General features: G+C 42.7%; 2 protein-coding genes across 5 annotated transcripts in view; both read right to left on the reverse strand.

Annotated features, from left to right (window-relative positions):
* LOC118364826 (bMERB domain-containing protein 1-like) overlaps nt 1–735 on the reverse strand; it is a 34418-nt gene extending 33683 nt beyond the window's left edge. For both annotated transcript variants that reach the window (XM_052490355.1, XM_052490354.1), the window contains exon 1: nt 588–735. In XM_052490355.1, the coding sequence (XP_052346315.1) occupies nt 588–672 (85 nt within the window). In that variant the 5' untranslated portion in view covers nt 673–735. The remainder of the gene's footprint in view (nt 1–587) is intronic.
* The window catches only part of LOC118364822 (phosphoinositide 3-kinase regulatory subunit 6), a 26745-nt gene continuing 10054 nt past the window's right edge, over nt 638–17328 (reverse strand). For 2 of the 3 annotated variants that reach the window (XM_035746561.2, XM_035746562.2), the window contains exons 2-20: nt 14976–15070; nt 14749–14850; nt 13861–13952; nt 13277–13345; nt 12579–12711; nt 12278–12347; nt 11855–12047; nt 10653–10803; nt 9964–10059; nt 8886–9372; nt 8388–8487; nt 7280–7402; nt 6160–6270; nt 5036–5138; nt 4801–4871; nt 4437–4527; nt 4051–4103; nt 3719–3825; nt 638–3294 (exon numbers count right to left, since the gene is read on the reverse strand). In XM_035746561.2, the coding sequence (XP_035602454.1) occupies nt 3135–3294; nt 3719–3825; nt 4051–4103; nt 4437–4527; nt 4801–4871; nt 5036–5138; nt 6160–6270; nt 7280–7402; nt 8388–8487; nt 8886–9372; nt 9964–10059; nt 10653–10803; nt 11855–12047; nt 12278–12347; nt 12579–12711; nt 13277–13345; nt 13861–13952; nt 14749–14850; nt 14976–14988 (2325 nt within the window). In that variant the 5' untranslated portion in view covers nt 14989–15070 and the 3' untranslated portion in view covers nt 638–3134. The remainder of the gene's footprint in view (nt 3295–3718; nt 3826–4050; nt 4104–4436; nt 4528–4800; nt 4872–5035; nt 5139–6159; nt 6271–7279; nt 7403–8387; nt 8488–8885; nt 9373–9963; nt 10060–10652; nt 10804–11854; nt 12048–12277; nt 12348–12578; nt 12712–13276; nt 13346–13860; nt 13953–14748; nt 14851–14975; nt 15071–17328) is intronic. The other variant, XM_035746563.2, reaches the window with a different exon arrangement.

A 17328-nucleotide genomic window follows, 5' to 3' on the forward strand; every position in this document is an offset into this window, starting at 1 on the left:
TTGTGTAGATTGATGATGGGAAAAAACAATTTAATCAATTTTAGAATAAAGCTGTAACCTAACAAAGGCAGTGTCTGTTTAGAGCCATGTCATCATGGAATGCTCTGCCACCAGAGGTTACTCAGGCAAAAGCAAGTTTAACTATTAAAAACGGATAAAAAAAAACATATTCTATCACAGCACATCTCCTCTTTCTAAAGATCAAATGTAACTACTGTATATGTATATGAATAGTGTGTCAATATAATTTGTATTGTTTCTTGGTGTCTTTCCAATATAGAACTCTTATATTCTTTTTTATTTTGAATTTCATGTCCTTGTCTATAACTGTTCTGTACTTTGTCATGTGTTTGTACGTTTTATGTGGACCACAGGAAGAGTTAGCTGCTGCATGTGCAGTAGTTGACGGGATCCCAATGAACTAAAATATGCCCTCTAGTTACAGCTGTTGACTGCCACCTGTAGACGTGCATTATGAAACAAACATCAACGTCTGCATGCAACTGCAAGCATTTCCCCTGTAATAAATACTATTGTCTTCACTTTTCAGGTTAATTATGCACACACAAACAGTTCCACTAATTTACCTGTTTTGGAATTGTCTGTATTCCATGTAGTGCATTCCAGAGAGCCGTACTGATGTGATGAGCCGTGTTTATTTTCCTTTTCCATTTCTCAACCCTGGGTTCGATTCCAAACTGGTCAAGGATGCGCTGTCAAGCAAGTACAATGCTGTGTCTTGGAAACCGAGAAGGAAAACTAACAAGAAAAGGCAACTGGAGCAGTCTATGCGCACAGTCTTTCATTAAGTACCAAGCTGCATGGCAGAGAATTGTGTAAAAACGCTTCCACAACGTGCTGGTGTTGTCACGCTCTTGCCGTTATTTGAGTTTGCGGTGTTCAAGCCAAGGCTGATGATGTTTTCAATACCAACTGTAAACTCGAATATATACTTTTATATTAGACCATGGCGCCACCTTACGTTAATCGGTGGTACTACATACATGTTCCCCACAGTATCCCTCTCATTCAACATCACTGTACTTAAAGGGATAGTTCACCCAAATTACAAAACTACACGTTGGTTTCCTTACACTGCAACGCTGAGTTTTCTAGGAAACTCTGAAATGTCCAACTTGGAAATTCGTATAAAGATGAGGTCATAGTTCCCACTTGGAAAGTATTAAAATCAACCAATAGGAAGCTCTACACAAAAAACGTACACAAATTTGAACTCTGAGGTTTGAAGTTTAGGAGTTGTCTTGCTTTGTTTTTAACATTTGTGGCACAAATCCCATGCAAGTCATGGTACAGTCCAAATAATCTAAAAGTATCTCAAATGTATTGTGAAGCTCAACAAAGTCCGTTCTAGATGATTTGAATATGATGTGGAAAAATACTAATATCAGTATATATATATATTTGTGCCATAAATGCTAAAAATTTGCAGTAGAACAGCAACAGGGAAACCTTGTCCATAGACTTATTGCTTTTTGGGTAAGGACACCAATGTCATTTTGTAATTTGGGTGATCTATCCCTTTAAGAATAGAATAATCAGCTGATTCATATTTCAAATTCTATCTCTTTTTATATAAAATATACAGTAATTATATAAAAAATACATGTATTTACACTACTATTAAACAAGTAATTGCAATGACACCATACTCCAATGATTAGTTTTACATACATAACATTTAAAAAATAGACAAGTGTGCAAAAAGGTCTGTTGATGATTGATGATGCATTTCAAACATACTAGCTGGCGATCAGAATACTCTTTAAGACCCTCGTTTCTTTCAATGGTATTATGACAGTGGCTTTTATAGATGTGGCCACTCAGTCATTCAGTCAGTCAGTGTCTTTCTCTCTCTCGTCTTTCTGTCATCTACATACTTTTTATGGGTGCATATATGATAACTCGTCCCCGTCACCTCATGATTTATTGTAAACCAGCCTATGTCTGACAGCGGTGACTGTGTTCCATCACTTTCAAGTTAGGCATGATAAATTCATTTGAAACAAGCAAAGGGCTCAGAGTTTAACTTTCATTTTAGCATAGGCCTCCTAGCATGGTAATCGTCAACCACACTGGGCTTTGCACCACTTGTTAGTATAGCATACAGAACAAAGTCCCCCCCCCGAGTCAGTTTCCTGTCATGCAACATGTTCTTTAGGGATCTTAAAATAGGTGCCTGTTCTTTTGTGTCACGTTTTTACTGAAGGTTTGTGCACAGTGCATTGAAACTCTCATGAACTTAGAAGAGCTCAGAGCAGACGTGGCCTGTAATAGACTATATGCCCCTTTAAATGGATCCTGTTTCTTAAAGAACGGGTTCATCCAAGAGCCTCTGTTGTTAGCTCACCAAGACATCAAACTATCTTTAAGTTGTTCTTCTGCCAAGCTTAGTAATGAAAATGACCCTACCAGGGTGATTCAGTGTCAGAACTCAAAGAGCAGCAGGTAGTGTGTTTACATGGCAAGCAGGGTTGGGGTCAATTCCATTTAAATTCAGTCAATCCCTATGGGAATTTCAGTTTACTCCATAACTTACTGAATTGAAATGGAATTTGCCCCAACCTTGACGTCAAGGGATGGATGAGTCTTCCCTTAGGTTAGATGATTGGGAGGGTGGGCTACTCTTCTGACGGACCAGATTTTGAACCCAGGTTGTTTAAGTTCATGTTAGTCCTCTGAGCTAAAGCTTATCTAGGAGCTCATACCAACTGAGCTTCACTCTCATGCCTCATACACTCTCATAAAATTGTCAATTTTAGAGGCAATATTGTTCTTTGACTATGCTGTCAGTCAGAGATATGCCCATGGGCACAGTATATGATAACTGTCACAAGCAGAAACTGGAACGGGATCCAATACCCATGGCAAATTCATTTGTTTTGTTGTTGACAAAACACTTGTCAAACTCAACTGGTTTTCTTGTCAAGGTTACACCAGGTACATAACCGTGGGTTACCCGTAGCTGCTACCCAGGTTCTCTTTCCACATCCCTTCAAGGTACACTGAGGCGCTGTTGTGAGTACTAAGCGTGTCCCTGATCCTCATGCAATGTAGATGGTCTCAACGTTTCAGTCTCTGTACAGTGGAGTCCATCCAGATGGTTGTGGGATCAGTCAGTTGATGATACCAGCGAAGGTATTGATTGGTAGAGGAAGTCCTTTGTTCATGTACTTGCTGAGGCCAGCGTCCCTCTCCTCTTCCCCCAAACTGAACTTGGACCGCATGGTCTTCTGGACACAGTATCCAGGGTCAAGACAGGGAGCGATCACTATGCTGGAAATGAATTCATTGATAGAGGACATGTCAAATTATGAGAGTTAGATAAGTATCTTTGCCAGTTTTTTGGGGCTTTAGTGACAATGAACATTGAATGAGGATTACAATATTACACTTTTTAAAAACATATATGTGCATTTAGTTATTTACATACAACATATATACTGTAACATGACACAATATATATACTGTAACACGGCACAATATATATAACATGTGCATATGTAACTAAACCACACGCAGTATGACTAGGGCTAATCAAATGAGGTTAGACTAACACGCTTCAGAAGACATTTCAACCAGCAACCGTCTGGTAACAAGATCATGTGTCTATCCACCAAACCACTCTGACCTGTTTTCATCTATTTCAAGTTTCCATGGTAGGCCAACCGTAGGCAACAGCTACAGCAACGGCTCTCACCTCTGTACGTCTCTGAAGGTTCTCCTAGAGTCTTTGTCCAGGGTCACAGTGAAGGTTTTCATCTCCAGGGTTCTGATCTTAACATTACAGGTACGGATCTGGGCCTCCTGTGGAATTAAGTCTGTGTGTTAGGTTTGGGTTCTAGGTTGGTGAGATCATAAAGCGATGTGGCCACCATGGCTTGGTCAAGCGAACCAGGCCTTTGTTGACGTTACCAACAAGACGGAGACCCAAGAATACCAAAGAGGATGAAGTAAATATGTTTTATGTCTCTGAATTTTAGAACTACCTTCGCTAATAGAAATCTGTGTGACAAAACGGTGTAAACTCACCACGGTGTTCTTGGCTTTAGTTTCGTTGAAAGCGACTGTAAGACAGTTCAGATCTGAAGACGACAAACAAAAACAAGAACATAGGCCAGGCTTCAACAGATATACAGAATAATATGGGAAAAGTAGTAGACATTTCAGAACTTATTTTTACATTCTCACAATTGTATCAATATACAACAGCATGAACATGCACTAATGTTTTACATTGTGACTTTGCCCACTGGTTGAATCAACGTTGTTGCCGCGTCATTTCAATGAAATTGACGTTGAACCGACGTGGAATAGGGTGACAACTCAGCGACTACTGATCACAAGACAGATGAATCTAGCAATGAATTACATGAATATAGTACATATCATTGTGTGTGATATGTAGTGTTGTATACCTTCAGTTTCATGGGAGGGAATGGCACTAATCTGAACACCTGAGGTCCTCAATGACATACCCTTATCTACGTCTCTACCACTCAACGACACCTGGAGAGGAGGACAGAGACACAGGTCGGAGGTCATAGAGAGAAACTAACAGCTAAACGTCAAATGCAGGTTATATGATCTCTCGTCAGGTCAGGCCACTCTCATGGTGCAGTTCAAAACTCTAAACAGAGAAAAAACAGACGTTGCATCAACAGTATCAATCCCAAAAACGACGAAAATAGAGCAACACATTTGTTTATCGCCAGATGCAGCACTTTTACGTTGATGTATATTGATGAGGTCATGTTAAAAACACGGTTGAACTTCGCTGACCTTTTTGTAGTTGACAGAGACGACGGCACCGCATGCGTCTCCTGTGTTCTTCTTCTGCTTGATGGTCGTGGCTGAGAGTGGGAGGACAGATGTGATCGGACCGGACGAGTGACATATGCACGTGCACACACCAATGCATGCACACACGTACACACACACACACTTCAAATCAGTTTGAAACAAAACATCAGATGCATAGAACGTTGATCGGGGGCGTACACAGGCTAAATGTTACCTTTCAAAGTAGTTGGGGACTGTTTGAACTCGGGGAAGTCCAGCCCCAAGTGGGAGAGAAACACGTCCTCTACTGGGTCCTTGGTCAGGTTGGAGAAGCAGATCTAGAACACAGGCAGGAGGATGACAATCGTGGGTCAGTAAAGCAAAGTGCTTGCAATGCCAAGGAGGTTCGTTTCCCCCTGAGGCCAACCGTACGTAAAAATGTATGCATTCATGACTGTAAGTCGCGTTGGATAAAAGCATCTGCTAAATGGCATACAGTGCCTTGCGAAAGTATTCGGCCCCCTTGAACTTTGCGACCTTTTGCCATCTTTTTGTATCCAAATCCGGCTTTAAACTTCTTCACAACAGTATCTCGGACCTGCCTGGTGTGTTCCTTGTTCTTCATTATGCTCTCTGCGCTTTTAACGGACCTCTGAGACTATCACAGTGCAGGTGCATTTATACGGAGACTTGATTACACACAGGTGGATTGTATTTATCATCATTAGTCATTTAGGTCCACATTGGATCATTCACAGATCCTCACTGAACTTCTGGAGAGAGTTTGCTGCACTGAAAGTAAAGGGGCTGAATAATTTTGCACGCCCAATTTTTCAGTTTTTGATTTGTTAAAAAAGTTTGAAATATCCAATAAATGTCGTTCCACTTCATGATTGTGTCCCACTTGTTGTTGATTCTTCACAAAATAATACAGTTTTATATCTTTATGTTTGAAGCCTGAAATGTGGCAAAAGGTCGCAAAGTTCAAGGGGGCCGAATACTTTCGCAAGGCACTGTATATTATTGTTATAATATATGACCATTCAGGTAATGTGCACTCTGGAATTTGGTGTTTTTTGGTTAATGAGTGAGGACTGATAATCATGAACATGCTAGAGTGCTAACGATAAACTATGCTCAGTCCATCGCCGCAGACTTACTGTCATTATGTCACACAATCGACAACAGACAGTGGTAGAGAGATTCGACAGTGTTTAAGCGATAACTAGACCTGTTTGTGAAGCATATGGCTATGGCTGTGTCACAAATGGCCCCCTAATCCCTATATTGTGCACTGCTTTTGACCAGGGCCCACAGGGGACGAGGGTGCCATTTCAGATGCATCCTATGTCTCCTCACCTTGACAGAATAGATGGTGAAGTAAACAGGCTGCAGTCCGGTCCGCACGTAGTAGGAAATGACATCAGACAGGAAGGGGTTAGGCTCTGCCTCCTTGCTGCTGTTGGACTGCTGGAGAGGGATGGGATCATGTTAGTATGGAGCCTGGGGTTGACCAAGACATAATATTAGCTTTTTAATACACTGTGAATACTCATGTTTAGGAAGGAACTCTATTTCATTGATGTAGAGACACAGGAGAGGAGCGCTTCTTTGGTTTATAGTTCATTCACAAGGTGCTCTTTGATCATGGGATGAAATACTATCGAAAAGCCTTTGTGCAAACAAACTTCCAGAAGTAATGAAGGCAGTATCATGTAGTGGAACATTTTTAAAAGCCTTGATTGATTTCTGGCTGATGCATGGCAAGAATTTAAAAAACCACCTACGTGTTGTAAAAAAAGGCTTTTTCATTATGCCACTACATGAGTGCATTGATTACTTCCGGAGGTCTGTGTGGTGCACAAAGGCTTTTTTTTTACGATGCAGCATCAACCTGACCCTGTGTCCCTGCTACGTTTCACAATCTTTTACCCCCCGATACTTCCCTGTCTTTCCCTACACTGTGTCAAACAGTTTCTCTTCCCTCTATCCAGCTAAATGCTAAGATGACCCATAACTGCAAAACTATTCACATACAGTACTCATAGGTTCCTAGTTTCGGTAAGAGCCCACAGATGGGTTTTTTCACTTCCCGTAAGCAGGCAACTACTGTACAGTGCTGTGCAACTCCCTTTTGTTTGCTAATCATTCAAAACACCTAGAAACATGCAAAAGGTAATTTGTTGACTTTTTTTATATGGTACAGACCGGTTGCAGAGCATAAACCACATTCAACATAACCACAACTTTATCTACTGTAAATCAGACCTACTGTAGATTAGACTAGTATTGCGTTTCCTCTTAAAATCCTGAAAGCGACACTTTATTGAGCTTGCCAGGCTAATGAAATAGTCCCGAAAGTGCAAACCCTGTCAATCTAGCATTCCAGGCAGGCTCAATCAAAAGTATCAAAAGAGAACAGAAAATACTATTTGATGCTGTCATTTCAACATAACGTAGAAACAGTAGGTTACTGTACCATTTTGGCAATCTTGGGGATCATGGAACCCAGACTGTTGATGTTGCAGTCGTACCATGGATCCACCATTCCCAAGTAGGAACCCAGGGCACAGGGGTTTTCCCGGGATGGGGAGAGGTTTTCCTGATAGAGAAGTACAACATGGTTTATTAAAGATCCACTACTGTACTAAACTGTTAGGGTTACTCAACCACAGCCACGTTCAGTGTAAAACCAGAGAACGACATTAAGCCAGTTCAACTGACGACTGAATCCAAAAATTACACTGTTGATTTTATGTGCATTTTATATTTACTGTACTTTTCGTCGCATTTGTTGATTAAAAAAATATTTTAAAATACTCCATTCAGTAACAGGATAAGAATACTCCTGGAAAATGTAGGGTAGGTGCAACATAAGACAAAAACAATTGTCTCCAAGTGGCCCCACCCCTCTCCAAAGTGTGCACAGTTCCTAAGTAATTTCAATACACTTTTATAACTCAAAGAAGTCTTCAACTATGAGGTGCTTTGTTTTGAGCTCTCCTACCTGTGCCGTTGAGGACCGAGAACAAGCACACTTGTAGTTGTTGCGTTTGGAACAAATAAATGTGATCGATTGATTGATGTCATTCTTGTAACTGTACATCAAACACAGTCATCATAAACGTTGACTGTAGATAACAGGAGTTTTATGATATGGAAATGTGAAGTGCACATTTGGACATCTCATCTTTCAAAATACATCATTTACAGCATTCCCCTCACTCAGACAACAACAAAATTCCAAATGTTGTCCGATTAGTGGGAGGGATGTGGGCAACTTCTTGTCGCGTGCGTTGCTCAAGTTCAGAACGGCTGTCAGTCAAAACCCACACAGCGCTGTGGAGCATTTTACAGCGTATTACTGTACAGCCACTGCGTTCCAATGCAGGCACTTATCAGTGACCAAATCTGCCATTTCAACCCGCATATCATTCTTTTGACGTGATCATTTCACATACTGTGTGTGGCTGTGGGTGTGTGTATGTGGGTGTGTGTTCCCAAACTGAAACACTGAAATGAGTCATATCGTTGTCTCTTGACAGGTTGTAAACTGATAGAGAGGAGGTGTTAGTTTGTGGTCTTACTCTGACAGGACAGGTGGTACTGGGATCCTCACAGACAGGGATGTAGTAAAACTGGAAGTTGACTTTCATGGTCAGAAAGAGACGACGCGCTTCCCTTTTCCTGCAGAGTGAAACCAATGATTAACTAACCCTCAAACCATGCTACACAGCACACCAAAATGGGTGTACCAACCAGTCTTGAGTTAGTTAGGAATAATCCCATTGTATATTTCTGACGCATTAACTATTAATGTGTCATGGTTTCCATTCAACTTCCTTCTTCCTGACTAGACCACGGAAATTAAATTTTTTGGACATTATGAATTAAAACATTTTCTACAGCATAGTATAGGGCTAACCAAATTGAGATGTTGTAGGTGGAACTCTCACCAAAAAGTATACTGTGATCATTTCTAACAGAAATCGATTATATCCAGTATCCATTCTAATATATCCAATATCCATTACAAACTACATGCAGTCTCTCAGACTACATTACCCATGATCCTGGTCCCTCACCGGAGAAAGTAGAAGGCCTTAGCCAGCTTCCCCAGCACCCTGTCGTCCCCCATCACCACGATCCGGGCCGTGAAGTGCCTCTGCTGCTTGGAGAATGAGGGGGTCCCGCTGTACCCCGCCTTCCTATGAAGTGTCCCCCCTCCCCCGCCTCCCCCGGCCACACTCCCGCTCTCCTCCAGAGCGTCCTGCATCAGGGCCATATTGTCTGTGACTGACGGCCTCATCTTGATGCCTCCTCGTCGGGTTAACCTGGCCTCCCCCTCCTCCGAGCCACCAGAGGGTTCCACCACTGAAGGCTCAACCCCAGGGGGAAGGTCCCTCTCGATGCCGCTGTCGGTGGACATCACGGAGTGGCGGGGCATGGCGGAGGAGGAAGTGAGGTCGGCGGGGAGGTCGGCGAGGTCAAAGTCGGTCTCCTGGTCCTGGCTGAGGCAGAAGTGTTCCGATGACATGGAGCTGGAGCGCACGCACTTGGCCAGCTCGCGCCCTGGTGGTAGAGGTGACATCAGAGAAATAGGAATCAGAAGACATATATACTGTATCTCTATATACTGTATCTCTATAACATGAATGTCAATACAGGTCAATGGGAACAGGAAGCAGCGAGACAAGAAAGAGCTATAATATTGGATGTTTGCATCGGGTGAGAACACAGTGTGTTAGAATAACACTCCTCATTATCAGGATTATCCATAACCATGGTAGCATCCACATTAATGTAGAAGTGTTCAGAAACACATTCTATTCTTATTTACCATAAAAGTGACTCCAAAATGTTTACTATTATTTATTTACTATTCATTTCTTTTGGGCACAAAATAATCTGAAATACAACCAAAGACTAATTGCAAATGCAATCAAAAAGTTTGTAGAGTAACAAGTTGATGTAGTCAATGCGTATTAGGAATATGGGATCAAATTCAAAACTTTTGACTGCTATGTTTATAAGAATTTTTAGGGGTGTCAATCATTTTGACCCCTACCTTTTTGAGAGAAAAAAAGTATACTGTTATTAAACAGAGTTCATGTAACACAGTTCTCTCATTGGTGTGTATAAACAACAGATCTCGCCACTCACAGATCTCCTCATCCTCCCTCCACAGGTGGAAGCTCATCTCCGGGTTGGGAAGCGGCATGTCACACAGGCATCTCCCACCACCGGAGGACAATGTGTCTAAACCAGGAAGAGCCCAAACTGTCACAATGACACCAAAAACAACACAACACCCGCTTACTTCCTGGTCCCCCTCCCCTACACTAAGTATATGGTCTCACAGCTGGCCTGAGAGACAGTGTACTGTCCATTTGAAAGATAGTTGATATGATGAGAAGAATAAATATGTATTAAAAGGGAAATACAGTGTACATCCGTCCTAAGGGGGGCTCTGACTCGACAGATGGAGGAATTCAGTGTGAAAGATCAGCTGACCAATACAGCGATCTATTAATAACTTTCCCTGAGTCAGTGACAGCTGCACTGTACGGTATGTGTCAGCTTGAAGACACACTAACACAAAAAAAGGACAGGGTTGGCAGTATTTCTCTGAATACGCCCTATGTGAAAAATGTATAACTACTTAAATACACGTACCAGCTGTAATACCTTGAAGTGTCGTCTACATTAACATTACCCCTCCATTTTCACTTGTAAACAGAAACCAAATGCTAGTCCAAAAGAAATGGGAGATAATGTCTGGATGCTTTTTTAGATCAGTTTGTTTTGGTTTCAAACAGTCAAAAGATGACCCCTCTATGATGATCCTGTACCTGATGTGTCAGTATGGGTGAGGATCTCTCTGTAGAGTTGTCCCAGTCTCCCCCTCAGCACCACCCCTTCCCCCTTGGTGCCCTCCTCCACACTCTGCTCCAGACTGGCCACCACTTCCTGGAAGTACGGCTCCACGTCCTGGCCAATTTCCTGCCACAGACACACGCGCGCACAAACAGACACACACACGCGCGCACAAACAGACACACACACGCACGCACAAACAGACACACGCGCGCACAAACAGACACACACGCGCGCACAAACAGACATACACGCGCGCACAAACACACACACACACACACACACACACACACACACACACACACACACACACACACACACACACACACACACACACACACACACACACACACACACACACACACACACACACACACACACACACACACTGTCTATGAATAGAATACAGGTGAAAGGCCATCAGCGTCCAGACAAACACATCTGGAAGTCTGAGTTTGACACATCCTGTTGAGATGAGTGTTATATTAGGACCAGTTTGTGTGTGTGTCTGTGTGTGTTTTAATGGGAATGGTGCCAACCTCTGCTAGATCATGGAACTGCGCAACTAAACAACACACTATTGAGTCATTATAGATAATTTCTGGTTAAGTGTGTTGCTGAATATGACTGAGATGGCATGTATGAGGCACCAGTAGAGACCTTTAGCTTTCTGAGCTTTGCTTTGGTGCAAATTGAAACTGCTCAAACCACAAAGGGGTTTATGCAATACAATGAAATAGAAACTAGTGTCAAACACAAAGTGGTATTGATTTAGATACCTTTGAACAAAACACGGCAACATTTGCGAACTGACACGACAAAACCAAAGTCAAGCTGAGATTAAACATCAAAGTAAATATCAAGACCATAAAACAAGTTTCTTTACCCCTCGAACAGAAGTCAAACCCAAAAGGTTTTCCCACTGTGTAAAATGTGGCAAGAATGTACCAAAAACAATGTGGTATAAACGAAGTGACTTTTGTTCTCCGAAGTGGGATGGACGGACAAATAAACAAAGCCAAAAAGAAAGAAACAAAGTAAATGAAGGGTTTTACCAATAACTTTCACCCTGAAACCCATCATCACATTCGCATTCAGGAAAGACCCGACTTTAATAGAAGAATAAACGTCATAGTGAAACTCAACGTTAACACAACCACAGCGCAACCACACTGACCTTCAGTGCCTGTGCCAGTTTAGGACCGTGGCACAGCTCCCCTCCGAGAGCAGCCTGGATGGAGTGTTGGACCACGCTCCGCATGTGGTCAAGGGGATTCAGATACCCCCCTGACCCCGAGGCCTCGATGTCCCCCCTCAGCGCCTCACCGTGGGGGCCGGAGAAGACCGCCGGATCGGCGAACACAAACACCCTAGGAGACCGTGGGAGAGATTGAGTTATTGCCTTTGGTTATCCTTGATTAACCAGTACCCTAATTGTTTGGTCGGGCAGTTCACACGCAACCTGCTGTTATTACAAGCTACTTCATCTACAAAACAGCATGTCATTCTATACCGCGAGGAAAAGTGGCTTCTACACTGTACTGTGCTTCTCTCTGTGTCACCGTGTTGCATACAACTGCAAGTTAAGTTGATCTCTCACCTCTCCTGAAAGGAATGGTAGTCATTCTTCAGGCTCTGCTCTGCGACCACCATCCTCTGATACAGCACTCCTGTGGGTCAAAAAGATTTACTATCCAAGTAAAACACGTGACATTCTCGTACTACGGCCTTCGAATGCGTTGAAACAAAAAAACGCCCCTCTTCATTATAAAGTGTGTTACAGTAAAACCATGGTCACCTTTCGAAGACAGTAAAGTCTACCAATAAAGTATTGTCTAGCATGTAATAGAAAAACACATAACTCGACAGGTTGGTCGAAGGATGTACGTTGGTTTCAGTACCTGGTGTGTAGCGTTCTGTCTTCATGCGTCTGGTGTAGCTGAGGCCTACAGTACAGTAGGGCTGGGGGAGGGTAAGCAGCCTCTTACAGAAGTCGTACACCCGCTTGTACAGGTCGTCGGGAAGGTAGGCTGACTGGAACGTACACAGATATACGCACAGTTATCACTGTCAGTCAGTCACAGCTGTCCTCGGACTTACCTGAACCACCAAACACAATTGGTATGGTACATACACACAACCCTCAAATACAGTATAGCACCATTTCCCTCCATAAATACCTGCACAAACTTCCCAAAACGTCAATATACAACATATACTGTTTTAAATTACTAGCAATCATTAATGGTTTGTAATATTCTATTGTTTTCCATCCCATTCTATTCTATTCTACTATAAAGAGCCTATGGCTCTGGTAACAACAAGAACTGTCAATTTAATTAGACACTAACGAATAAAGAAGAGATAAAGGCCTACGAAAGTACAGAGTCCTGACCTCGCCTGACCAGGAAGTGTAGGAGACGATTAACAGGAAATAAGACTGCATCAAATCGGAGGAGCTCATCAAAACAGTGGTGGGAAATGATCCAATCCCCCAAATGAAAGCTTCTCCCCAGCCAACCCCGAGACTGGTCTGTAAAGATGCTGTTTTCATGTCTGACAGGTGTTTCCTTGTGTAACGTAAGCTCCCGGAACCTACCTGGATGACAGCATAGATGAGTGTGTGGAGCAGGGGGATGATGTGTGTCCGACAGTCTACCCTCTCAGCCTGCAGACAACAAGAGACAAGCACACAAACTACTGTGTTAGTCAGTTACTCACTAATACAAAGTTTGTCTGTAAAAGATAGCTTATCTGTTAGCACCAGGGGCGGACTGGGAACAGAAATCGGCCCTGGCATTTCTAACACATTGGACAATTATTTTCCTTGAGACCTCCACACCAGCCAATTAATTAATAGCAAGTTAATTATAATTTTGTGTAAAAAAAAAACAACAAGTTTGACAGACCCACTAGGCTAAAAATAAACCATTCCATCTAGTGTTTGCCCGAAATGCCAGATGGCCAATCCGCCCATTTCCCACTAGACATAACATTCATGTTTCACATTGTTGCACAATGTCCTTGACAGTCTCAGTGTTCTTTTCAAATGTATTTGGGTAGCAATCGTTGATTGTCTTATCTCTTGACACGACAGTGTAAACTAATAATGAATGGCTCAGAGACTTATATTTCTCCATATAAGGCTCCGGAATGGCCTAACGGAGCACATTGATGACATACCCTTTCCAGCTCCTTGACGACGACTCTCACCAGAATGAGACTGTTGGCAGGATTGTTCCGAACCTTCTTGTGCAGCGTCCATCTTAGCATCCCTTCGAGTAGAAACACACACTCAGCACTTGCAAACATTTCCACAGATGGCAATAAACAGCACTCACACTCTCTGTTGTTTCCATAGACAAAGCGCTACACAAATAGCTGGTGTGACTCAGTGCCAATGCTTTGTTCCATTGCACAACGAATCCAAACTGTGGATAAAACTAATAGCTGACTCAGTGCAATTTTCCGATTATTGTCAGGCAGCGGTTATGTGTCATTCTCATGTGGTTTGGGCAGATTAATATGGAACATTAAAGAGGATCAACTCCTTCCGGACGGTGGAGCAGAGTGGCAAGTCAGGGACCTTCAGTCCATTTTAAACCTAGATGCTTTGTAGGTAAGCCAAAGGCGGCTGTTGGCATTTTAATTGGGGAGGACAGGCTCAAAGTAATGGCTAGAATTTAATAAATGGAACGGTATCAACCACATCGTTTCCATGTGCTTGAAACCATTTCATTCACTTCCTTCCAGCCATTATTATGAGCAGTCATCCCCTCACCAGCCTCCTGTGATATAAGGTACCCATATGTATCGTTATTGAGCTTTGGGTCAGTAATGTGGGGGTTACTTGATGAAGCTTGCTATGCATTTAGCTAGCACTAACAGTTGAAGCTAGCCAGTTAGCTTCAATTGACCAAACCAGACTGGAAATGTGCAACAAAAGCAGCCTGACCTGAAACGGAGCCATGCTCACTGGAAAGCAAGCCGGTTCACTACCTCTCAGCTCTGCTCAACTCAACAGTGTGTAAACCCCATAAAGAGTCTAGTGGAAACTACTGATGGGTTTACCTTTATTGAGCACAGAGGAGGGGTGTTGGCTCTCCAGCTCCCTGAGCACGGCCTGGACACTGCGGTAGATGTCCGACTCTGAGGCCAAGGGGGCGCAGCTGCCTGGAGAGTCAGGGGTCAGAGGTTAAGAGTCAATATTAATAAAAGTCGTACAGCAAATGTTCCATTTTGGATCAAATGTACATGCATTCCACTCTTCAAATGACACCCTATTCCCCATATATTACCTATAGGCTCCATGCTGCTTGGGGGGCTGCTCGAGCTATCTCAGGCTGCCTTGTTGGTCATGTCTCACATGCATGGCGGGGCCACGGCCTGGTGTCTATAGGGACGGGACAGGGAGAAAGTCTAAGCTGTTAGCGGTACCCACCGGAGGCATGACAGGGGCTGTTATTCTTTATTTAACCAGGAAAAAGGCTTAAATGATGTACTGGACATTTCTTGTGGCACAGAGGTGTTAGGACTTGTGAGTCCCCAAGAGTAGAGCCAGTGAATTGACCACGAAACACACACACACACACACACACACACACACACACACACACACACACACACACACACACACACACACACACACACACACACACACACACACACACACACACACAACACCGAGCTATAAGACTGGACATAATGAGTTTCAGCAGCAGGTGCCGAAGTCACAGTCCCACTACTGTTCCAATAGAACAAGGCTGATCGTTCTCATTGCCTCATAAACAACCTCTTTCTCTGCTTCTCTTTCTCACAGTCTAGTTTATCGCAGCGCGAATAGAATTATACCCCATTCCAAAGTGTTTCGTTTTTTTGGCTTTAGTTAGAGATCAGTCATCTACCCACCTGTTTCTCACCATCCTCCATAACAAAGACTAAAATGACTGGGGATGTACGGAGGTCTATGGGACAGCTTCGCACGTCAAGTATAAAACGACCAACCATGTCAAAATGAAAGTTACCAACAGTGAGAGACGATGACTTCTTGATATTCAGATCTTTGATGAGTACACTTACAGTATAAAGTTGAAGTTGGAACCTTAGCCAAATACATTTAAACTCAGTTTTTCACAATTCCTGACATTTAATCCTAGTAAAGAAAATCCCTGTCTTAGGTCAGTTAGGATGACCACTTTATTTTAAGAATGTAAAATGTCAGAATAATAGTAGAGAGAATGATTTATTTCAGCTTTTATTTCTTTCATCACATTCCCAGTGGGTCATAAATGTACATACACTCAATTACTATTTGGTAGCATTGCCTTTAAATTGTTTAACTTGGGTCAAACGTTTCGGGTAGCCTTCCACAAGCTTCCCACAATAAGTTGTGATGGCCACTCCAAAACCTTGACTTTGTTGTCCTTCAGCCATTTTGCCACAACTTTGGGATTATGCTTGGGGTCAGCTTTAACTTCCTGGCTGATGTCTTGAGATGTTGCTTCAATATATCCACATCATTTTCCTTCCTCATGCCATCTATTTTGTGAAGTGCACCAGTCCCTCCTGCAGCAAAGCACCCCCACAACATGATGCTGCCACCCCCGTGCTTCACGGTTGGGATGGTGTTCTTCGGCTTGCAAGCCTCCCCCTTTTTCCTACAAACATAACGATGGTCATTATGGCCAAACAGTTCTATTTTTGTTTCATTAGACCAGAGGACATTTCTCCAACAAATACGATCTTTGTCCCCACGGTTGCAAACCGTAGTCTCTTTTTTATGGCGGTTTTGGAGCAGTGGCTTCTTCCTTGCTGAGCGGCCTTTCAGGTTATGTCGATATAGGACTTGTTTTACTGTGGATATAGATACTTTTGTACCTGCTTCCTCCAGCATCTTCACCAGGTCCTTTGCTGTTGTTCTGGGATTGATATGCACTTTTCGCACCAAAGTACGTTCATCTCTAGGAGACAGAGCGCATCTCCTTCCTGAGCGGTATGACGACTCCGTGGTCCCAAGGTGTTTATACTTGCGTACTATTGTTTGTACAGATTAACGTGGGACCTTCAGGCATTTGGAAATTGCTCCCAAGGATGAACCAGACCTGTAGAGGTCTACAAATGTTTTTCTGAGGTCTTGGCTGATTTCTTTTCATTTTCCCATGATGTCAAGCATAAGGCACTATGTTTAAAGGTAGGCCTTGAAATACATCCACAGGTACACCTCCAATTGACTCAAGTGATGTCAATTAGCCTATCAGAAGCTACTAAAGCCATGATATCATTGTCTGGAATTTTCCAAGCTGTTTAAAGGCGCAGTCAACTTAGTGAATGTCAACTTCTGACCCACTGGAAATGTGATACAGTGAATTATAAGTTAAATAATATGTCCGTAAACAATTGTTGGAAAAATGACTTGTGTCATGCACAAAGAAGATGTCCTAACCGACTTGCCAAAACTATAGTTTGTTAACAAGAAATGTGTGGAGTGGTTGAAAAACTAGTTTTAATGACTCCAACCTAAGTGTATGTAAACTTCCGACTTCAACTGTACATGCAGGACGCATCATCACAAGACAAGATAGAATCCAATCAAATGTTATTTGTCACATGCGCCGCATACAACAGGTGTAGTAGACCTTACCGTGAAATGAT

The sequence above is a fragment of the Oncorhynchus keta genome, chromosome 32 (genome assembly GCF_023373465.1).
Source record: "Oncorhynchus keta strain PuntledgeMale-10-30-2019 chromosome 32, Oket_V2, whole genome shotgun sequence".
In the NCBI taxonomy this organism is placed as follows: Eukaryota; Metazoa; Chordata; class Actinopteri; order Salmoniformes; family Salmonidae; genus Oncorhynchus; species Oncorhynchus keta.